The 24,869-nt window shown below is 35.2% G+C and overlaps 1 protein-coding gene across 2 annotated transcripts in view; it reads right to left on the reverse strand.

The window, feature by feature from the left end:
* RASA1 (RAS p21 protein activator 1) overlaps positions 1-24,869 on the reverse strand; it is a 109,428-nt gene that overhangs the window by 15,314 nt on the left and 69,245 nt on the right. For both annotated transcript variants that reach the window (XM_040449253.1, XM_040449252.1), the window contains exons 9-15: positions 20,671-20,749; positions 14,593-14,713; positions 13,463-13,619; positions 5,277-5,364; positions 3,250-3,327; positions 1,250-1,407; positions 662-738 (exon numbers count right to left, since the gene is read on the reverse strand). In XM_040449253.1, coding sequence (XP_040305187.1) covers positions 662-738; positions 1,250-1,407; positions 3,250-3,327; positions 5,277-5,364; positions 13,463-13,619; positions 14,593-14,713; positions 20,671-20,749 — 758 coding nt within the window. The remainder of the gene's footprint in view (positions 1-661; positions 739-1,249; positions 1,408-3,249; positions 3,328-5,276; positions 5,365-13,462; positions 13,620-14,592; positions 14,714-20,670; positions 20,750-24,869) is intronic.

A 24,869-nucleotide genomic window follows, 5' to 3' on the forward strand; every position in this document is an offset into this window, starting at 1 on the left:
TGTTAACCATTTAAATAGTACAGAAATTACAGAATAACTATTTTACAGAGAAAAATTCAGGCTTTGATCTGTTAATGCCTATCATTTCTTTCCCTGCGCCTGACTTTTAAGAAGGTATTAGCCTAATTCACTCTGGTGTGAACTGTTAAATCCCACTGCCACCTGCTTCAGCAAGAGGCTGGGCAAAGGTGTGCTACCAAGAACAAGCACTGAGAAGGTTCATCAGAAATGAATAAATAGTAGACTAATTTAAAGAAAAAAAATTAATAGAGTGCTTTTATTCACTTACATCAAACTATATGGAAAGAGGAAAAACGTAAACAGTAGAAAGAAGGGATAGTGGAAGCACCACAGAAAGAGGGCCGCTCTCACTGTCCTCTCGTTCTTCCCATCTACTGGGCAGAGGAAGATGAGAGAGATGATACAGAGTTTAGTAACAAGGACTTAAGTTTACAGTAGGTACAATTTAGCGATATTGGCCTTTTTTTTCTTAAACGTTTTCTCAACAATCAAAGCTTCTCAGAAGTACAAAAAGAAACTATGTTATTAAATTATGCCATTTGCTCTTTTGTAAATCTCCGTTTTAGACTACATTTCATATAAATTTAAAAAGTATGTAAAACGTGTTTTACTTCAGTAAGAAATTTCTGTATCAACTTACAGATATCAGGATCTTTGCTTTTCTTTGTTTTGTTACTAAGGGTTATTTCAAATCTGTTAATGTCAGGAGGAAGATCACTAAAGGAGCAAAAAGAAAAAGAATTAACAAAATATCCTGGCATAAAACTATCTAATTCTTTTATTTCTAGTATCAGATAAGTTCTTTATATCTGCTACTAAACAGTTTGAACATGCTGGATTTAAAAATGGATACAAAACATGTTATTACCTGTAAGACAGGAATGCAGACAAGCAAATCATTCCTACTATCTTTAACCTCAAGTAAATCCTGGAAACCCTTGTAAACATTTTCTGTGTGTGTGTTAGTAAATGATTTTGTACTTGTCAGTAACACTAATTCACATTAGTAACTAGGTGAAAAACCAAGGACACAACACTTCACTAATCAAAAGTGACCAAATACAGCAGGAAAAAAAAAAAAGTATGTACTATTAAAACGCCTGGACTGGTACCTTGTTCTGACCATTGAGATACAGAGATGATGGGGGGGAGGAAGGGAAGGGACCACGAAAGAAAATGCAACAGGATAAAAGAAAATGATTTAATGTAATAATAAAATAAGACTTACTCAAAGACAAACTCTTCTGACCATACCGGGTTTTGCCCTTCCCTTGCATGAGTTTTTGCTACCTGGACACTGTTCAGGTAGATGTTACAATATGGATTTGTAAAATGTTTTACGGGGAGTTTATGGGCTTCTTCAATGTGTAAAACAAGACTGCTGACCTAAAGGAAACACAAAAGTTATTACCCCAGATTTCAAGACTTCTGCATTAGGCTTCAAAAGCAATTAGTATAAAATAACAACCAACCAACCAAAAGTGACTTATTTTTCTCCTTTCTTTAGAAAATATGACCTGTAATTACATTTTCCTCCTGTGTGATATATAAAATACAACATTCAAGCATTTGAAATAATTCTTCTCACAAAAAGTGCACTTTTATTTTACAAGTTAATCCTCCAATTATATTCTTGCAGTAATTTAATGAAATGCATCTTTTTTACTAAAAAACAGTGGTTCAGAGAAAATGAAACAAAGAGGATTTTTTATTAACGCAAGTAAACAATTGCCACCACCCAAATCAAAATCCTCTAAGTTAAAATAAAGCTCATTTGGAAGATTTATTTCTATAAACCTCTACAGCTAGAAACTATCTTTATTTTTTAATTTTTTTTTTTTTAAGAGAGAGTGTGACAGGGGGAGGGGCAAAGAGAGAGGGAGACAGGATTCGATGTGGGGCTCGAACCCACCAACCATGAGATCATGACCTGAGCCAAAACCAACTGCTAGACATTTAACCGACCGAGCCACCAAGGCGCCCCCAGAAAATATTTTTAATACACTGATTATGCCTTTTCGTTTTACAGAAAAATATACAAATCCAAAGAAACTAAGTTATTTGTCAGTTTTGGCCAAAACCTAGACCATTCGCTTTCTAATACCAGGCCCTCTTTCCCTCTAGCCATACACTACTTGTGTGGCATTGGACAAGTTGGCCTCACCTCCTCTATAATAACATTAGGATAAAGTCTACACTGCAAGTTGTTGTAAGGATTAGCAATAATATGTGTAAAAGTTCCAGCAGAGTACCTGCAAAAGGGCTCAAGAGATAAAAATGGTAACTTTATAAAGTTTCACACAAGACACAATATGCAAAAACTTAGTCTGATTTTTTAGAGCTTACAAAATGTTAAATTATGATTTGAGAACATATAACAATTATGTGTATAATTAAATGTCCTTGGAGAAAGGGTTATTAGACTTTTGATTACAGGAACTATAACTTACAGTCATCTAAATATTAACCATCTATTCACTTGAAATAGAGCAATATATTAAATTCACAAAGATTACTAGAAATTTCCATAAATAAAACAAATACTCTACTAAATGTTCCTCATAACTCCAAGAATGTTAAAATTACTTAACTTTTTTTAACTATCTAGGGATAGCTATTAAAAAAAAAGATATGGAGGGTATAGAGTTGATTTTACATAACCTAGGAAGCAAGAGAAAGCCCAGCTTAACTATAAAATGATCATGTATGACATGTTAAGGTTCAAATAAGACAGGATACTAGTTATGTAATAGGTTTCAAAAGCAATTACTATAAAGTGAAAAACTGAAAAGTTTCCTGGGATTAATGCTTAAAGTCAGATGATTTTTTTTCAAAAAATACCTTTAGTTCTACCTTTTTAAAGCAGGCCAAAATAATTTTTTGAGGAAAAAAATAATGAAAGTGCCCAACAGAATGGTTTTTGTTGTTGTTGGTTTGGTACTGTTATTTTAAGTAGAAGAAATAAAATCCTTGGTATGTATTCAAAAGATGGCATTATGGACTAAGTACCCACTTAGGTATATAAAGAATATTCTCATAAATAACTATTTCTCCTACTACTGAAGCAAGCAGAAGCATGGTTTTAAAATTCCTGGAAAGACAAACTTCTCTTCAGAATTCAAAAGTGTTTGTAATGTTGCCCAAAACAGTTCAGCTAGAAATAAAAATGAAGAGCAAAGTAACAAAGCAAAATGTGACAACCTCAAATCAAAGAAAATTAAGTTTCACCTGACGCAGGCGTTTATTAGATGTCCCTGGACTACTTTTCCGTAAACTGCAGAATGCCTGCAGACCTTTCATCCAATCCTACAAAAAAATGACAGCATTTCAAAGAAATATACTATACTTTATTCAGTTTCTGATCATTTTTTTTTTCCAAATTCAAGAGTTATATCCTATTCCAGACTGCCATTTCTACACTCAACAGTATGTTGCACTTTAATACATTTGTGGCCCCATAAAGTTAAAACAATGACCGAAACTATTATAATAATTCTTAAAACTGTATTTCTGTAGAATCCCTAAATTAATGTTAAGTACACCATGAGTGACCATTAATTAGTCCCAAGCTCAAATTATATATGGTCATTAAGCAGTCATGTTTTGTGAAAGGAGGGCTGAGTACCAACCCAAGTGACCGTGTTTTGACTGGTTTGATGACGAGTACTCTAATCTTACCTTAGACCAGGATATAGGTAGAAACGTGTAAGGGGATCTGGGTTATTGATAAGCTTTTCAAATGGAACATTAAAAAAAATTTTCAGGCTAATATTCCAATTAAATTGAAGCCATTTATTTTTAAATGTTTATCTAGTGGTCTGGAGAAAGGAGAGAATCATCTTAGGTTTATCAAAAGTCTAAATGCTTCACGTTGGCTTACATACTTCCACAAAGTCCTGTACTACTGCTTTATTCAGTTTTCTCTCTAGCTTGTTGGCTATTTCAATCAGTCTCAACTCTGTAAATGTTTAGAGAACATCTTTATAGAACAAATTAAGACCAAATCAATTACCATAGCTTCAGAAATAGAAGAGTAACCACAGATCCCACAGGCCACCAAAGTAACAGAAACTGGAAATACCAGTAGTATTTTTGGACTTTAAGTGGTATACAGAAATAAAGAAGATGAAGTGTATATATAAGTACAAAAAGAAGATGTTCTATTTATACTGAAATGTCATGGAGTATAATAACACATTTTTATTTAGAAAGAGGGATCATAGTGAAATAATTGGAAGGCTGGATAATGAAGTTTAAATTTCTTTGCTAAGTCAATTTCTAGCATTAAAAAAATATATATCTAAGTTACCAAAATGTTTTGAACTCTACTTTTTGCATGTAAATATTAGGAATAGTACCCACAAAACAAGCTTTTTTCTGTGCTATATGTTAATATTTATTTGAAATATTTTGGAAACATTTGAAACATGACATTCAATTATGAGCCATAAAACATAATGTGGCTCATTCATCAAGTTTATTCTAGAGTCTGAGATAGTTTCATACTTTACAAATCAGGCACACATGCCCGGATCCAGTTTAAAGAGTTTCTGCCTCATATCTAGAGTTGGCAAGTTATCTTCTATTTACAACAAAGTTGTTTTCTTTGACCTCTTAACCACCTTCTGATTCCTTCCATAGACTATAAGCAGAACAAATATCACCATATTTGTACAAAATACCATTAAATGCCCCTGAAACATTATGGCTCAAAGAAATCAAAGTGTCTTCACAACACGCCTTAAAATTTAATAAAAGTTTTAAGGAGGGCATTGCATATGGATCAATGCCCAGTGCTGTAAGTAGACATTACATGCAGAGTAGGAGAAAACAGAAAATTCCTAAAATACTTTTCTTTTTGATGACTGAACTTCTATCTTTAGGAATGGACTAGTGAAGAATAACAGTGCCTGTTAGCAAAACTAACTGGCTTACCTTTCAGTTGTACTGAGAATATCTATAACCTTTCTGCAGAGAGGATTTTAAATGAGCATTTTCAGCTGGACTCAACATCACAGAGTATTTAAAGGTCAATTTAAAATGAGGTTTTCATTCCTAATAGCCCTTCACTGCGGTTTTCTGCATTTCTTTCAAAAAAAAATTTTACACATCAAAGTTCTCATCCCTTGAAATAAAAAGATTTCAGTATTCCTTTTTATGTCTTTATCATAAATGTAATAGTTTTCTATTCTAGTTCAAAAGAAAACATGAGCTAAATAAAAGTTTGCAGTAGTTGAAAAAAACAATGAACTTACCTCTGCTTGTTCTGGAGTTTCTCCTGCAAAGTAAAAAATGTAATGTTCTTCACTAAAGTGCTGAACCACTATCTGAAAACAGTTTGGCCTTTAAAATACAAACAGAAAAGTTATTAGGAAGCTTAATAAAAAGCATTAAAACACACCAACTTAAAAAAAAATCAGAACATATAATTATATAATGTCTATCAATTAACATAATTCTTAATTTTGAGAACTACTCCATTGTACCAGATCATTCCTGGTGGAAAAAAAAATGCCAGCTGCATTTATTTTAGACAACTTTTTGTCCGCACCGCTGAAATTTTATGAATCCTTCAAAGTTTCAAAATGTTTTATGCTAGAATTGTCTATCTAAATATTTTTTGAAGCAAAATGTTACTAAATTCACCACTTCAGAATGATATATAATATACATTTAGATGTGCTGGAAAGACTAGACATGTTCTTAGACCAAAAATGTTCTTAATGGTTATCTCTCAATGGATTGTGGGTAATTTTTTAAAATCTATTTTTATGTATTTAAAAAAATTTTTTTTTACAACTGACCATCTATCCTCATCTGTTAAAATGGAAACATAGGGGCGCCTGGGTGGCGCAGTCGGTTAAGCGTCCGACTTCAGCCAGGTCACGATCTCGCGGTCCGTGAGTTCGAGCCCCGCATCAGGCTCTGGGCTGATGGCTCGGAGCCTGGAGCCTGTTTCCGATTCTGTGTCTCCCTCTCTCTCTGTGCCCCTCCCCCGTTCATGCTCTGTCTCTCTCTGTCCCAAAAATAAATAAACGTTGAAAAAAAAATTTTTAAATGGAAACATCATCTGCTCACACATATGCTTGTTCTGATGATTAAGTAACCCAATGGCGATACACAGTATATGTTAGTTCTTGTCCTCCAATAGCACACACCATTACTAGCATTCATTTGACAGGGAAGTACATTAGATAGTACTTTGTATCCTTTTTGAAGATGGACTGGCTTTCCAACTAGACTTGAAAATGATCATAAAATGTTTTTTAAGGACCTTCATGTGTTTGAAACTCAATAAATGTTATTTCTAGTTGCCTTCACCAAAGATTATATCTTTTAATGTTAGGAGGCCATAGCAAAATACCCCAAGTACAAGCTTACACATTTATTAAAGATAAAAACCATCCTGTCATGTTTTGAGAAGGCTATAAAAGAATAGAAAATACCAATTAGAAACTTTAGGATCCAAAAGCATCTTGAATCAGTCTGACCTTCCTGGCTTCATAAATTATAAACAAAACAAATAACAACGTTTGAAATCACTAGAGAACAACGAAAGCAGCTAAGACTTGAGAGGCCAAGATCACAGTGAGATGAGCCTGCCTTTCTCCACAGCTTTTCCTTTCAAGGTGGTGCCAGTTTCTAACTGTGTAGGGCAAGAAGCTGAAACGCTAAGCAGAAAGCCGCATCTGAGAGGCTCAAAAGCCAAACCAGCACATTGAACAGTTTCATATTGCTAGGAGACAAATGTCTTTGGGGCCTTTAAAAGAAAAGGCTTTGAGGGGCGCCTGGGTGGCGCAGTCGGTTGGGCGTCCGACTTCAGCCAGGTCACGATCTCATGGTCCGTGAGTTCGAGCCCCGCGTTGGGCTCTGGGCTGATGGCTCAGAGCCTGGAGCCTGTTTCTGATTCTGTGTCTCCCTCTCTCTCTGCCCCTCCCCCGTTCATGCTCTGTCTCTCTCTGTCCCAAAAATAAATAAACGTTGAAAAAAAAAATTAAAAAAAAAAAAAAAAAAAAGAAAAGGCTTTGAGATAAGACGCCTACAGGGCCATGCCTTGAGAATAAGGGTAAACCAGAAATAGAACGGCCTTCACTAATACATCCATTATACCTCCAGTTGATCCCTGAGGGGACTCATCTGGCAGAAGAACAATCCTTTCTGGAGGCAATAACATTATCCATAGCTTCTACAGTTTTTCATACAGAATTGTCCACCATTTAGTCAAACATAAGTAGACATCCCAGGAATCATGATCAAATGACTGGAAAGCCAAAAAATGAAAACAAAAACCAAAACCAAAAAACAAAACAAAAAAAACCAAAGTGGAAAGACCTACATATAATCCAGATGCTGTTTGATACAACTTTCAAATAGCTGTAATAAAAAGGTATAAGAAAACAGGTAACAAAATAGACAATTTTGCCAGATAACTACATCCATAAAAGAATCAAATGGAAATTCTAAATTGAAAAATGTAATTAATAAAATTAAGACCTCAAGAAATGCATTCAATTACAGAAGAACAGATTAGTGAATTGAAAGTCAAGTAAGAATACCCAGCCTGAGGCACATAAAGGAAAATGATATGAAAAACGTGGAAAACTATGTCATAGACACATGTGTCTATGTAACATGTAAGATGTAACATGTAACATGAATCACACAGAGCAGATGCACAAGAATGTGGCGGAAGAACTGTTTAAAGAGATTATAACCAAGAATTTTTGAAACTAGCAAAAGACATCAGTGTCAAACTGAAGAAGCTCTGCTAACATTACAGTAAAGTGTTTTTTTTTTTTTTAATTACCGGAGGCACATTACATTGTTTAGCTACTAAAAATCTAAAGAAAAAGCTCAAAGCAACCAGAAAAAGATAAAATATAGTACACCTCAAAGAGAAAAAAAAAAAGATCGATTATTTCTAAGAGACAATCAGAAACAGAAGAAAATGCTGGAAGGCAGAAAAATATCTTTACAATACTGAAAAAAAATGTCAACTTAAAATTTAATATCCAGTAAAAGCATTGCTCCTAAATGAAGATAAACAGTAAATACTGCCACAAAGAAAGATTAAGCCTATGAAAAGATAAAAAGTATAAAACATTCCCACATAAATATTCACTACAATAACTCAGTCACTGAAATGTTTTTCAACTTGTCCTGCTGGAATGATTATATTTAAAGCAAAACCATTTGAAAGTGAGGAGTTTAATATAAAGAAATAGAATGCTTAGAGACCTCTTAATATTGAAAATGATCTGGAAAAACCACATAGCTGTGCAGCTAAAGCAGTTTAGGAAAACATGCACAGTTCACCTCTACTACAGGGGCTGTCGTTAACTTTCACATTCCATTCCACGCACAAGCCACAGGTCAGTGTACAGGCTTCTAGCCATACCCAAAGCAAGAAACTTTCAGTGTTAGCCATGTATCTTAAAGAAAAAAATTGCTGCATTCATCCACAATTTCCACTTTTGTACTATCAGATTTGCATTCCAGGATACAAAATCTGGTATCGACCTCTTTTTCACTAGTCCTACTATCTGGTAGAAGTGTCTGTTCATTTCCTTGATATTGCTGATGTTTTTCTTGGCATCCATTCTTTCTTGGTGCTACCCAACTATTTCACAGTAAGGCCCCCCAAAATAAAGTTGATGATGGTAAGCTGGCATACTTTGAAAACAACTCAGGGGCACCTGGGTGGCTCAGTCGGTTAAGTGTCCGACATTGGCTCAGGTCATGATCTCACAGTTCGTGAATTCGAGCCCCGTGTAGGGTTCTGTGCTGACGGCTCAGAGCCTGGAGCCTGCTTCAGATTCTGTATCTCCCTCTCTCTCTCTGCCCCTCCCCTGCTCATGCTCTATCTCTGTCTCTCAAAAATAAACAAACATTAAAAAAAATTAAAAAAAAAAAACTCAGTTCTTTAAAATAAAAGACGTACCTAAGTTCCCATGAACATAACTTTTTCATACCACGTTTAGACTTGGTCTCATTAAATACAACATCTTCAAATTCTTAAAAGCCACCTTCGCCAAGAAACTTTGTACAAGAAGCAAGCTGTGATCTTGCAGCAAATGGAAAATGTGTATTTACTGCTCTCCTACTACCTGAAACTCCTTTCTTAATATTAACCGTAACGGGAATAATTCAGTCTCTTTAAATTGCATTAAAAGATAGTCTTTCCTTAACTCTAGCAGTCATTCCTTTAATTGGCAAGTGTAATGTTAACCTTTCTTTTTGATACTGCAAACTGGTTTTCAGTCCACTTGCGCCTGTTCATAGAAAGTACGTCAAAATAATGGTACAGCTTTTCCCCAAATTTACACAGATGTAGCTTTCTTTGTCTTAATAATTCTTTAAGGTTATTACTGAAATTATACATATCAATAGGGAGTCATTTTTAACCTCATTTTTCCAAAGTTGAATTTCTGCTTTGAATCCATAAGCTATCAGAACATATTAATATAATTTTGTGTTCTACTTCTAATTTTGAGGAAGTTTATCCATTCTTCAACTAATCTGTAAAGTGGGAATCATTCACCAAGAAGATTTTTCTCATAGATCATAACACTTCAGCAAAACTCTTCTGGATGACTTACAGACTCTGGTCTCAAACAGCAGAGTGGTATTCTGATCCTCTTTCCTCCCATAAAGCTGAAAACATGTGCAGCTGAAGCAGCTTCGATTTTATACGACTCCATTTTATAATATTTAGCGTGGAATTCAGGTCCAAAGACAGACTTTTACTATAAGAGCCTCTCTGTATTGCTTATTTTCCAGAATGAGTTTTTGATGTAAAAATCTTTAAATGTTCCTATCATGAAGCTTCATCACCGATCATAAACTTAAATACTATTTCTGCAAGATCTTCTTGCAGAAGATATAAATTAATTTACTGTTTTAAATACTTTATCCTCAGCAATTTCTTTGGTAATCCTTTGAGTAGCCAACAAGGTACTTCCAAGTATTTCTCTAATGTTTGCAGATTCATCAGTGTGTAGTGAAAATGTCACCTCTGGATCTGTATACAGCCTCTATTATTTGATACACCCACCAATGCATTTACTGATAATACTATCTGAACACAATCAAATACTATTTGAAAATGGTATCTCTTCTAGTTCTTTTGCTTTTTGGCTTCAAACATAAAATTGCCAATTTCCATGCACACTGATTCAACAAGCAAATACTCCAACTCTGTGTGAAGCATTCTGGCTTTAGCTTTAGCTATTCATTCCAAGAGTTCCCAGAAAACTTCCCAAATAAAATGTTACCATAGGAACAGATCTATGGAGGGGAGGGGATTGGGAGGGGAAATAGAGGGGGGAAAGCTTTTATTTAGTAGTAAATGCAAAATATTTAGGCTGAGGATGAGAAGCTGTGTTGGCTTTAGTTATCCCAATACATTTTTTTTTAATTTTTTTTTCAACGTTTTTTATTTATTTTTGGGACAGAGAGAGACAGAGCATGAACGGGGGAGGGGCAGAGAGAGAGGGAGACACAGAATCGGAAACAGGCTCCAGGCTCTGAGCCATCAGCCCAGAGCCTGACGTGGGGCTAGAACTCATGGACCATGAGATCGTGATCTGGCTGAAGTCGGATGCTTAACCGACTGCACCACCCAGGTGCCCCCCAATACATTTTTTAAAGTTTATTTATTTTGAGAGAGAGAGAGAGAGAGCATGCACACAAGTGGAGGAGGGGCAGAGAGAGAGAGAGAGAGAGAGAGAGAGAGAGAGAGAGAGAGAGAATCCCAAGTAGGCTCCATGCTGTCAGCACAAAGCCTGATGTGGGGTTGGAACTCATGAACTGTGAGATCATGACCTGAGCTGAAAATGAGTTGGACACTTAACCAAATGAGTCACCCAGGCGCCTCTGACCCCAATACATTTCTTAAGAGGCCTAATTAATAGGCTGCATTTTTTTAAAATTAAGGCTACTGTTTTTATCTTGTGAATTTAATGACTTTCCAGCTGTAATCACCAAAATGCCCTTTATAGTGGGAAAATAACTGTCTATACGTTAAAGCCAATCATAAAGAACAATGAAAAAAATATCTCGTTATTTTTTTTAAACTCCCTTATATATTTTACAGTAAATGCAAGGTTAACTTCTGTGTTAACAGAAAAAAAGTGTAAATGTAAAATACAAAATGAAACTAAGTTTTACCACTGACACAAAAAGTAACTTCAGTGATGATCAACAACAACAAAAAAACGAATAAAATAAGGGGCGCTGGGTGGCTCAGGTGGTTAAGCATCTGACTTCGGCTCAGGTCACGATCTCATGGTCCGTGAGTTCAAGCCCCGCGTCGGGCTCTGTGCTAACAGTTCAGATCCTGGAGCCTGCTTCAGATTCTGTCTCCTCCCCTCTCTCTCTCTGCCCCTCCCCACCTCATGCTCTGTCTCAAAAATGAATAAGTGTTAAAAAAATTAAAAAAACGAATAAAATAACATTCAGAGTAAATGGGTGATTTAAGAAAAAACTCAGAGGAAAGTATCCAAGTGTGTGCCACTGCAGAGAGCTTTTCGGTCCACAAGTGTTATGTGCCAGTTCTTTTGCCAAAATAAAATAATGAGTTCAAACAGTTTATAAAAGAAGTCATAATTTCAAGTTGTATAGATTTTGAGAATACAAAACATTTAATATTTTTATTACGGTAACATTTTACAACCACCAGTATCTCAACCAATTTGCAGCACGCTAGTTGGGAAGCTCTGATCTAACTGTCCAAATGAATTTATACCCATCTTCTAAGATGCGGCTTAAGAGCCACCTATTTCATATTACTTATTTCAATAAGCTTGTCCTCAAAATCTCTTCCCTCTGGGAACTATTCACAGCACTAATAGGGAACAGTGACTGGTAGTGAATAGTGTGACTGTCTCCCCAACATGCGTTTCCCTCTCCCACAGAGAATACATAGCAGCCTCACTATTTGGATGTGATCATCTTCAGCAACAGGACTTGGGCACCTGATGGCCCCTGTTTATGAAGGTAATCCCACTCCAGACTGATTGAGAGGTGGCTCAATAGAGCATCCTCAGGATTTTCAATCATTACTGGAGAGAATGCTTGCTTTTCCTTTGTCTGGGTACCATATGCCACTATGCTACCATGTTTTGTGACAAAGAATTCAGCACACACAAAGGCAAGCAGAGGGGAAAGCTGAACAGAAAAAGAGCCAGAAGTCTGATCTAACCACACCTGAAGGCCAAGATTCCATACTGCTCGCGCCCCCGGGGGCCCCCCCCCCAACCTTAGGAAGTCCCATCTTACCCAAAAGATTACTGTTTGTTTTTTTGCAATAGCTGTTTTTATGAAATATTAGGAATTAAAAAAAAAATGTGGGAGGAGTTATCAAAGTCCAAAGGATTCATGAAAATACTTCATATTATACTTCCCTGTTAGTGACTGATTCACAACAGAAACACTGGGCTAAGGCTCCAAAAAGCCCTGTTATAAAGATAAACTATCTGTTCGAGTCAGCATTTCTCAAACCTTGACCATTTAAAAAAAATGACTAAATTTTTAATTATTAATTTGTCTACAATTAAAATTACACAATAACACTATTCCTAAACCCAGTTTGGAAAGAAGAAATGACAAAGCCATATGCTCTACATGAACTTTTCTCAACTTAAATAAGATAAAGCCAGACTTGCTTACTAGAAATGCCATCCTCCAGCAGAAACAAGTTGTAAAAACCATTTGTTTTAATGGCTTTGTGTTTTATTAGTAACAGTAAGTAATGAAAATGATACATACATCTAAAAAGGCTCCAGAATGGATTATTAGTAATACTGACGGGGAAAGGTAAAGAAAGGCCAGGGTTCCTAATCAAAAAACTAGACGTAATCAAGAGCTGGATTTGCCTTGATGTCCAGGATACACCTTTAGCTTATACATTTATATTTATTTTTTGAAAAGCTCTGAAATTAATGTAGAAAAAAATGTTCCAACTCCAAATCTGAAGTACTCTCCTGTTTCCTAGGAAGCAATTATTTTTATATTAAAATTGTTCCTTAATATCACATTTTTTAGGAACAGGCCTATCAAGCTAATAGTACAACTGAGTGTATTTAGGACTATCAGATGCAGTGAGTTCAGAGTTCAATAGGAAAGAGGACAAGACTCAAAGTCAGTCACTCAAAAGACTGGTGGTGGGGCAGGGAGGAAACATGCCTTATGCAGGTTATGTTTTACTAAAGAAAGTGTCATTCCAAAGATTTCTATGTAATACAAGAGTAGAATTTCAGGCATAGGTTAGTCTAAAATAAATAAGGAAGACAGAAATTACCCTACAAAGTAAATCTGACATTTTAAGATGATTTTAGGACTCACAGAATCAGTTGGCTAGGTTTTGAAAAATGATCTGAACACATCCACCTGTTTTATTATTAAAACAATTCTAAAAAGAAATAGGAAACCAATTTCTTACCTGCCAAAGAGACTATCATGAACAACATAGACAGAACACACGCTGAGATCTATTAATCCTTTTGGTTTTGTAGCTCGTTTTTCACTTTCAAAATAAATAAGTTGGGCATCACTGCCCTCTAAGATAAAATATAAATTCTTCCACCGTTTTCCTTTGCCTGTTAAAAAAAAAAATGCTTCCCGTTAGCCAAATAATAAACTATTAAGTGATATATATATTAAGTCATAAAAATCATTATTGCTAAATATAAAAATCATGTTTCCATTTTTATTCCAAAGCTTCAATAACACACCAATCCTTATAAAATGAAAAAATGCCTCTATTTATCTGTAGAAAAATGCCTTGTAAATGACAAAATTACCTGAACTACATCTCTGGAGATTTCATTAAGATAAAATCTTTAAAACTCTTGCTTAGGTGTAATTTTTTTCTAGTCGTAAGAAAAAAAACTCTTCTACCACACCCCTAACAACCAACCCTGTGACATTTCTTTATGTCAAATTGAGGCAAATCTATAAAACAGAAACATCAAAACAGTGAATGTGTTTGGGGCACTCAGGTGGCTCAGTCAGTTAAGCATCTGACTCTTGATTTCTGCTCATATCACAATCTCATGGGTCATGAGTTTGAGCCCCATGTCAGGCTCTGCTTGGGATTCTCTCTGCCCTCCCCAGCTCATGTGCCTATGCTCTGTCTCTCTCTCTCAAAATAACTAAATAAACTTAAAATTTAAAAAAAAAGGGAAACAATGAGTGTGACAAGTATCAAAAAAGTTTCTCTTAAAAAAGAAAAATAATAATGAAGTATGGGGTGGAGAGGTGGCAAAGAATCCAACACCTTGCACTGGAACTGACTTTAAGATTTAAAAGATACACTTGGAAATATGGAAGCCCATTTCATGAAACTCTGCTGGGGCATGTTGACGTAATACACCTAAACTCTACATTTTGAAGGATCCTTACATACAAGCTTTAAACAATGGTCAATTACTAAATAATAATTCGTGTCAAAACAACTTATTAAATACAAATCTCTATGGGAATTTTTATGCCCAATATTTGCAATGTTTCTACTAAATATTAATGGTAAAATACTGAAATTTAATCTTTAGTCTTAAAGTTAACACTTACCCTTTTTCAGAAGATAACCTTTTTTAACAATATTTTTATAAAAGGCATCCTTTGTTTTTCGACGAATCGTATTATAGATTTCCTTGCCATCCACTGTATCACTGAGTACTTGTTCTTGATCCTGAATTTTTAAAAATATTAAAAATTATTTCATGAATTCTTGATGGAAATTAAGCAAAACCTACTTGATTACTAATTAAAAGCCAGGCTGCTTCTCTATCTAGACATTGAAAAAAGGTTTTAATGCTAAAATTTAAAATAACACTAACACCTATATTCAGAGATCCTTTGCTTTTCAAAGAAATTTTCAAAAATACAGTTTTGTTGTGTTACAGCAAATAACACTGTTTTGAAAACATGACTTTGTCCCAACAGAACTGCTAAGTTAGGAACCAATTTAAGCAGAACCAAATTCATGGTTGCTGATGCAGTTACATCTGCGAGAATCACTAGGCGAATGCAGAAAACTGCACACAGCTGAAATGAGATGCATGGGAGTATACAAAACACACCTCAAGTACTAACAGCCCTCTCAGTTCGCCAAGCGCTATATGCCTTACCCATCTATCCACACCTGATATTACGCCATCTGATTTCAAATAGTTCTCCTGCCACTTTACAGTATTCACAACCCTTCTGATGGCCTCTTACGCGAGTAAACCTCATGTCTTTTTCAAGGTAAAGTGCCATATTTATTGTAGTAAATATCTTGGAACCATTTAGCACATATAAAAAATGTGTTACATTTTATTACGTTCTCATCTGTGTTACTGATGACGTTTTTGAGTGTTATACCCCTAACGTCACTTTCCCATAACCTTGTAACTTTTATTTCATGGTTTTACATAACTCTTTGACTTACAGGAATGCATGCATGTGTCTTAACTGCTAAATCCTCCCAAATAACAAAATTAATTCTGATATCAGGAAGAATATAGTGTCTTTATAATGATCTTTCCAAAATAAATCAATCATCAATATTACCACTGGGACCCACTGGACTCAATTTCAGTTTTTAGTTTCTTTGTTGAGCACTTCTTAGTATTTGCTAGGCTTAAGATTTTATGACTTTTTTTCTAAGAGACCTTGTGGGTCCATATGATCTTTTTAGAAATCTAAGATATGAGATTTTCACAAATCTTATTCTTCCCATATCTTGAAACATTCTGCTATCTCATCATCTTATAAACCATTTCATCATTATTCAGCAATTAACTCCCAAGTATGCTAAAGAGTAGGGGTTGGCAAACCATGGCCCCTGTGCCAAATCCAACCCACTGCCTGTTTCTGGACATGAAGTTTTATCAAAACATAGCCATGCTCATTCCTTTATGTTTTGTCTGTAGCTGCTTTCACACTACAAAGGCATAGTTCAGCAGTTGAGATGGAGACTGAATGGCCTGCAAAACCTAAAATATTTATCATCTGACCCTTTACAAAACAGTTTGCCAACCGTTTGGCTTAGAGGATGATGCAAGAGTGAAATCAATCATCTCTGTTGCCTCACCCTTTGTTGTTGTCTTTTGACTGTGCTGCCAAGTGTTCCAGCATCTTTCAAAAAAGTATGTAAGACCATCTAGGTTATCTTTATATTAGCTTTCACTGAACATGGCCCAGAACTCCTAATATTCTGCTCATATTAGCAAAGACGAAAACCTGACATGAGAAGATGTCTGACAATTATTGAAAGATTAAGATGAATGCCAAGAGGCAGCAGCACTTTGGGATCTACTGTGATGATAAAATTGATTTTTGAGAAGATGATAGTATCCTCGGTGAACTTTATCAAACTCAAGAAACACTGAGTAAATCATACATTTCTAAGAGAGATAAAAAGGAAATACGGTGTTTTTATCTAGTCATTTAGTAGGAAGGATGTCATCATGCAATATTTTGTGACAAGAATCTAGATTGCTCTGTTTTGATCTTAAGAAATAAGGGCTTTTTAAATGTTTATGTTTGTGCACCAAGATTTACTTAAGGTAATTTTAAGCACACAAAAGGTACTTTGTAACCAAAGGTAACTGTAGAATTTTTTAAACTCACCATATTTAACATTGCAATGATGTTTATAAATCTAAACAGGAAAATATTTTACCTTTATGGAGTCGAGAACACTGTAGTCTACCAACAAAACTATAAGCCATCCGAAAGTTTTTAAAGTATATTCCATTTGATCCTTCAAGTACATGACAAACCAGCAAGAATCACAAACTAAAACCCATAGAGAGATATTTACATCTGGAATCAGTATCAGATTCTGACCGTGAAAGTGTGGGAAGAAGAATCAGAGTAATTATAGGCAAGAGTTGTTAGAGATGTACTGCATCTCTAATTGATTAGAGATGAAATCTGGAATTAGGATTTACAAGATGGAAATATCCAGGTCCACGCATGACAGTAGGTTAAGTTAGCTGCCTATTTCAAGTATGTAAGCCTTTATAACCAAGGAAATTCAGAAAAATATTCGAGTTTGCTATGTTTAAATTCTTAATGAATTTTCTAGTAACTTTTTTTGGACTATACCTTTATTCCTACTTCTAAGAATTATTCATAAAATGACTTCAGAATTAAAAATTTAAAAGGATACACTGGACCCAGATGATAAAGAGTAATGACTACGTTCCTGGTTATATAGATTTGTACTTATCAGTCTTTTATTTCAATAATGATAATATTTAGTATTGGCTATGGAATGGGGCACTGTTGTAGTCAGTTATTTACGATGTATAACTAATATTAAGATTTAAACATATGACTTCCAGACAATCTCTACAGGTTTTTTTCTAAATTGTATTACGGCAGGGACTGATATACTAATTTACAATTCCCAAAGGATTCTAATAAATTAGATGACACTATGACCAAGAACACAAATTCACTTTCCAAGTTCCAATAAAACACTAGATGACAAGAGGGAAAGCTTCAGGGCCTACTCTCTACACACTTCTGGAGAAGTCTTAAATGCTCCGTCACATTTAATTCAATAAATGTGTGTGGAGTGCCAGGTACTGCTCTAGTTTTTGAGATACATCAGTGAACAAACCAAAGATCCTTATCCTCAGAGAACTTATATTCTAATGAGGAAAGATAATAAACATAACAAATAAATCATAAGTTAATAAATGTTAAGTGCTTTTGTTAAGTGCTTTACATGGTAAGGGTGAGTAGCAGTATTAAATAAGGTGTGTAGGCAAGTCTCACTGTGAAGTAACTTCTGAGCAAAACGTGAAAGAAATAAGATAATGAGGCAAGAGGATATTTGATTAAAAAAACATTGTGGGAGAGTAAACAGCTGAAGTAAAGATCCTAATACAGGAAAGAGCGTGGCATATTCTAAAAAATAGCAGAGAAGCCAGCATGAGTAAACAAACACAAGTGAGAGAGAAGGATCGCAGAAAGAGACAGGTTCAGAGAACCAAAGAGAGACCATCTAAGAGTCTGACAGGCCACTGTAAGGACTTTAGCTTTCACTCTAAATGAAATGTAGAACATGTGCAAATATTAAAGAGAGGAGTGAAATGATTTGACTCACAATTTAAGTGGATCCCTCTGACAATTATTCAGTGTTAAGGGGTGAAAGTGGAAACAGGGAGATGAAAGTCAGATTCTGATGGTGGTCATGTTCTAGACTTATTTGGAAGGCAGAGGCAGCATGGTGTTCCTGACAGTATGGATACAAAGCATAGGAGAGAAAGAAGAGTCAAGAATAACTTGACCCCCTAAATAATTTACTTATCTTCTCCAGTCTGAATTTCCCTGTCTTACAGTAGCAACATCATCAAGTTGTTGAAAAAATTAAATTAATACATTTAAGAACGGTGTCTAAAACATAGTGCTTAAAAAATGTTGGCTATTTTCTTGTGGGCTGCATTGTCTCAAAAGGCTCCTTCTCTTCTAGTGTCTGTCTTGAGAAGTGTTAGCTCCACAAAGTAAGCAGACTTAGCTAGGATTCTACTCTTTCTGTTCCAGCATCTTACTCTGGGTGAGGGTAGGCAGAGTCCCCTTAGGGAGAGGGAGCTAATCAGTTTTTCAATAATAAAAGATTAGTACCCTTTCTGTTCTCTTATAGAATCCTGCTGGGAAGGATAGTTAAGTATCAAGATTCCCAAACTTCTACAGTAACTTACTTTTATTCCAGGCCCCCCAAAATAGACTTCAAATAGCATTTAATCATTGTTATGTAGTAATCAAACTGCCTTGTAAGTAGCACTGGTTATTTCTGAAGTATCCGACGCATTGATTGGCACTTTTGCAAAGGACAACAATTTGGGGTTTGTTCAGTAATTAAACAGCAAGTCAAGTGTGAGGCAGACTGTATACATAAAGTAATTTCTTAAAACAACCTTATAACTTAGGTAAAAACATTTACTACATGTCAAATTTATTCTAAATTTATTTAGATGTCTACATGTCTAGATGTTTGACTAGATGCCAAATTTATTGCTTTTTTATTCTAAAAAGTAATTTTTCCTAAAAAAATTCAATAAATCCTAAGCACAATTTCAAGATGGGAAAAGTCTGACTTAATCTGTAGGCCAACACAATAAAATCTGTAGACCTCTAAAACAAATTAAAGCCATCATTAATCTAACGTCCAATGTGAATCAGAATTCAGGACATAGCAATGGGATGCAGTGGCAGAACCTGTCATCTGCAGGTAAAGGCACCTCTGACCCCTAATAAAAAAGACCTTGAGCAGTGCTTCTAGAAAACATGTGCCATACTATGTTACTTAAAATAAACAAACAAAAAAAGTTAGTGTTAATGTTCGTTAAGCACAGTGAACAGCCCATGTCTGCCAGAACTGCCAGAGAAAGCAGGACATCAGTGCTGACTGCAGTAATTAGGCAGGTGTCAAGAAGGAAGTGAAACTGGAGATGGATCTTCAACTAGAAGTGTTTACACAGGCCTATAGGAAGAGGCTGACATGAAGACAGCAGCAAGCACAATGAGATTAAGAGACATCAGTGATAATACAGAGGGGGTGAAGCGAGTGGTCTTCCAACTGGGGAGCACATAGTCATTCAGTAACAATGATTGAATACCTCATGCCAGGTACTATTCTAGGCACTGGAACTACAACCCGACATCCCTGCTCTCGTGGACCATGCATTCTACAAGGAATGAAGCTATATTAAGTGTGACAAGATGATGATGATTCTTGAATTAATATTAAGCATCAGATAATGACCGCATCTCAGCAACTGTAATGACTAGCAGGTATAGCCATCTGAAACTAACGTGTTAGGAGGAGGGAAAATTGAGAAGCTAGAGACACAACCAAACACTGTGGAAGTTTATTTGGGTTACTGAAAATTCTTACAATCCTTCTTTATATCCTTAAAGTATCAGTGCCTCCATTTTCCACACAGGAAAATTCTTAATCACTCTTTCGAAATACCTGTTCCTAACCTCTGCCACAAGCTTTCCCCAACACTCTCCAGGAAGTGTAAGAAATAAACAGACTAAGCAATCACCCTATGCACTGAGCAGCTAATATTCAACAGGCCCTCTTGTTCAAGACCAATCTTTCTTCTTATGTGGAAGATGTGAACCACTCTTGCCTTCCCTAAGACCTTGTACATCAGGTACTGCCAATACATCTCACCCACTCTCCTCTTTACTAGTGGCTTTACCCAGAGCATACACATGTGCTCAAAACTCTCTCCCCGTAAGCCTATAGGCAAATAAACAATGAAATAAAAAGTTTACCTCTCTTAGCCCTGTATCTTCTTCTAGACATCATTTTTATTTTATTTACCAAGCTCACCTAGGTAAGCCCGGCTGTGATTTATCTTTGCTGTCTCCAGTTTTGCCTCCAGCAAACTCACTCCTTGACCCACTGAAACTTGGTTTCTGCCCCAGCACTCCTTCTATTCTCAAAAAGGCACGAAGGCTAGAAACCACATAAATAAAAACTAAGTGATTCTCTTACAATTTACTTTCTGAAACAGAATAATGGCAGTTTTAAATTTTATCCAATTTTAAATGCATGAATGTGTGCATAAAACATACTACCAAAAATGCATTTTAAAATAAAATGCTTATTATTGCAAAAAGAAAAACAACACTGACCTGCATTGGTACAGGTTCCTTAAGATAATACCCTTCAACAATTTGTTCTTTTCGATAGTGATCTATGATGTCCCCAATGCTGTTAAAAATAAAAATAACTAATATTGACATAATCTGTCTTATAAAAAATACAAATCTTGAAAATACACAAAAACCCTATTAGCAAGGATTATCCATTTGCGTTTTTCCCAAGCATATAACCCAAATATATTAATAGCAAATATGATTATAATAGTCACATTATTTTAGAAAATCAAGAATTGGTTTACAGGTCAGAAAAACCTGAATCAGAGATTCCAATGTTGCATACATATACTCAAGAAGTCACTACAAGTAAGGAAAGAATAAAAGTCTACCATTTTTTTAAAAGAGCATTACTTTTAAAAGAGCAACTGAGAAAACTGATATAAAGTACTGACTTCAAGTAAATTTTAAGAATTTTTATCCTCAAAACACTTACATTCTGCTTTTATAACAATCAGATGAAGTTAGATCAAAAAACATATTCACAGCAGGTAAAAGCAGAAACAAACAAAAGACTAGGAGCTGATTTTACATGTGGGATTATTGCTACAACAGGAAAGGCTTATTCATAATTTTTATAAACAGTGCTACAAAATATTCCTACTACTTGGGAAATTTTACCAATAAAGCTGAAAATAAAATGACATTATATAATGTATTTTAACACAGATTTTAGCACGGTATAATGAGTTTTTTCAATATGTGTTTTTCAAAAGTGTTCTGTATAATCAGTAGGCCCTTTTATTGCCCTGAATACTTAAATCCTACACTTTTAAACTATTCTTTAGGGGCGCCTGGGTGGCGCAGTCGGTTAAGCGTCCGACTTCAGCCAGGTCACGATCTCGCGGTCCGTGAGTTCGAGCCCCGCGTCGGGCTCTGGGCTGATGGCTCAGAGCCTGGAGCCTGTTTCCGATTCTGTGTCTCCCTCTCTCTCTGCCCCTCCCCCATTCATGCTCTGTCTCTCTCTGTCCACAAAATAAATAAACGTTGAAAAAAAAATTTAAAAAAAATAAAAATAAAAAAATAAACTATTCTTTAATATACTGGAGGAATGGGTACTTCGGGGACAGCTAGCAAACATTTCTCAAAACAGATCTTATTTAACCTTCCACTTGATTTTTTCCACAGTTTTCCCTACTAACAGAATTGGAAGATACATTTTATCTTTAGAGACATATGTGTACGCGCGCGCACACACACACACACACACACACACACACACACAGATACACATGTATATATACATATATAGATCTCCAAAGATAAAATAACTTTGCTATACTACAAAATTAATTTAAACCACATATAATGTTAAAAACAGCAAAATAGAAGACTTGAAAAGATTAATAAAAAAATCAATTATGAGTGGATATGAACTAAATACCAGATGCAGCATTTTATACAACGAAGAGAGAGGTGCAAAATGAGACACATAAAAATGTATTAATATTAAAAAGACAAGGATGGTTACAAGCTTTTAAAGAAAATACGTCATACCACATACAAATCCAAAAATGTTAAAAGAAAAAGAAAATCAGAAAAGAATACATGTGAAGACAGATACCATCACAGAGATGACGATGTGGTTCGAAGCAAAAAGCATCAAATTTATGAGAAATAGCAAATATTAAAAGGTTTCTAAGTGTAAAATGCAGTTGATCCTGTGGATCATGTCAGTGTCACTATATAATTCTTGTCCATGAGCTCAAAGAACAGGACACTGCTATGGAGTACACTTTAGAATGCCCAAGAACAAATTGAAAAGTGTGTGACAACCAGATATGTTTTTACCAATGAGTTGGATTTTCAAGATTTCTTTAAATTACTTTAGTTCATATTCTTCCCAGATATATCTAAAACAATAATCAAGGGAGACACAACAAACCACAATTTCCTAGACATTCCATAAAGGTTTTAGACATGAAATCAGATAGATTTACATCTCACAAAACTAAAACATGTTCACTATAAGTTGATTTGTAAAATAAATGTGAGTTTCTAGAGATACTACTATGTCTTATACTTGCATTTTAGTAATTTACTTAATAAATAAATTAATAAATGTGTGTCTCTCTCTTCTTGAACCCCTAGATAAATGTTAGTAATCTTTAAGGTCTGACCAAAATCCTACCTCCCTCTTCATTCTCATCACCATCTCAACTACCCTCTTTCCACTGACTCTCCTATGTCCATGTTTACATCCCAGAACTCATCAGTCAGCCTACCATCTTTTCTCATAGACCTGTACTTCATAGATTTTTCTCTTTAATGAATATGCACAGGAGCTGTACATTTCACAAAGAAAATTAGTTAATAAATGTTCACTGAATTTTATTTGCTGTTAAATGACTCTCCTGCTTTTCTAAAAGTTTTAATATAGGATTGTTAAGGTTATGTTTCAACAAAGCAGTTTCTAAATGAAACAGACTTAAGTGTTATCTCTTTATCAAAAAGCTAATGTAGAATTAATGGAGAGAAGACAGTAGAGTATGTCTCTGTTACACAAATTTAATGGATATTCCCATTTTATATTTACATATCTAAATAATCATTGCTAATCACCAAGTTGTATCTTTTTTTGTTGGATATATATTTTAGTAACCTATACCCAATGTGGCGCTTGAACTCAACAACCCTGAGATCAAGAATCACATACTCTGTGGGGCACCTGGGTGGCTCAGTCAGTTGAGCATCCGACTTCGGCTAAGGTCATGATCTCACGGTCTGTGAGTTCAAGCCCCGTGTCAGGCTCTGTGCTGACAGCTCAGAGCCTGGAGCCTGCTTCAGATACTGTGTCTCCCTCCGTCTCTGCCCCTCCCCTGCTCATGCTCTGCCTCTGTCAAAAATAAATAAACATTAAAAAAAAACATTTTAAAGAATCGCATATTCTTCCAACTGAGTCTCAAGCCAGGTGTCCCACAAACGTGTATCTTCCAAGAGTTACTTTATTATTGACACTAATGTTGAAATGGAACATATTTCCATGCTGAAATATCTATTCCCAAAATAACTGTAAAACTGCATTTTTTCAGGCATCAGATTTACATAATTCTAGCTTTCGTTAAAAAAAACTTTTTAACATTAATACTAGAAACAACAATGCTCCTGAACTTTATCAAATAAATAAAACTAAAAAGAAAATTTGGGGGAATGATCACAACCACTAAATTAGTATCTACTTAAAAAATTTTGAGTCATCATTTTGCTTTTTTTTTTTTATTAAAGTATTTTTTTTTAATGTTTATTTTTGAGAGAGAGACAAGGTACAAGTGGGGGAGGGGCAGAGAGAGGGACACACAGGATCTGAAACAGGTTCCAGGCTCTGAGCTGTCAGCACAGAGCCCGACACGGGGCTCATACTCACAAACTGCGAGATCATGACCTGAGCCAAAGCCGGAGGCTTAACCGACTGAGCCACCCAGGCGCCCCTTGACTCATCATTTTGCAAGCAGACTAATAATTTTGTAATAATTTAGAAAGAAATATACTTCAAATACTTCTTTCTTCCTATTTCATTCAGTTCTTTATCAATAAAAAAGACATCCTCCATTATGCAGGAAGAATTTTCATCTTTGCAGAATGTGCATTATAACAAAGTTTGAGTCAGTAAACAAACTTCCCTGAAAATAAATCTATGTAAATTATTTTATCTTTAAAATTGGTCTCCAGACAGACATTTATCAATTTAGTTAAGAATATGTTTTCAACTTAGAGTTTTATATATTCCAAATCCCTAGAAAACTGGACAATGGGAAAAATTAACTGACCTTTATATAGAGCTCAAAGTGCAGCTAGGTGGATTTTCAGTGAGGGTATCTAGATCGAACTATAATACAGAAGCCACTCAAGCAGCTTTTCTATAAGAAGTGTGAAAAAGGATCCCAATTACTAGACTCACATCTTCCATTTGATATCTTATCACTGTCCACTGGCCTCCTAGGCAAGCAAGTTCTACTTGTTTTTTGTTTGTATTGTTTTCTAAGATGAACCACCTGCTGAATCTCTATACGCTCAGAGGTCAAGCTGGAATTAAGAGAAATTCTAAATAGAATGGAAAATACTGCTGTGGTATTAAGGGAGTAACCTAGGCAAATGGCACCATTTTAGTTTACAAAAGCTTCCAAGAGGAAGATAATGCCACTCTAGAGTTATCAGTATAGGAAATTCTTTACATT

Source organism: Herpailurus yagouaroundi, unplaced genomic scaffold (genome assembly GCF_014898765.1).
Source record: "Herpailurus yagouaroundi ecotype Mexico unplaced genomic scaffold, PumYag 29, whole genome shotgun sequence".
Lineage (NCBI taxonomy): Eukaryota > Metazoa > Chordata > Mammalia > Carnivora > Felidae > Herpailurus > Herpailurus yagouaroundi.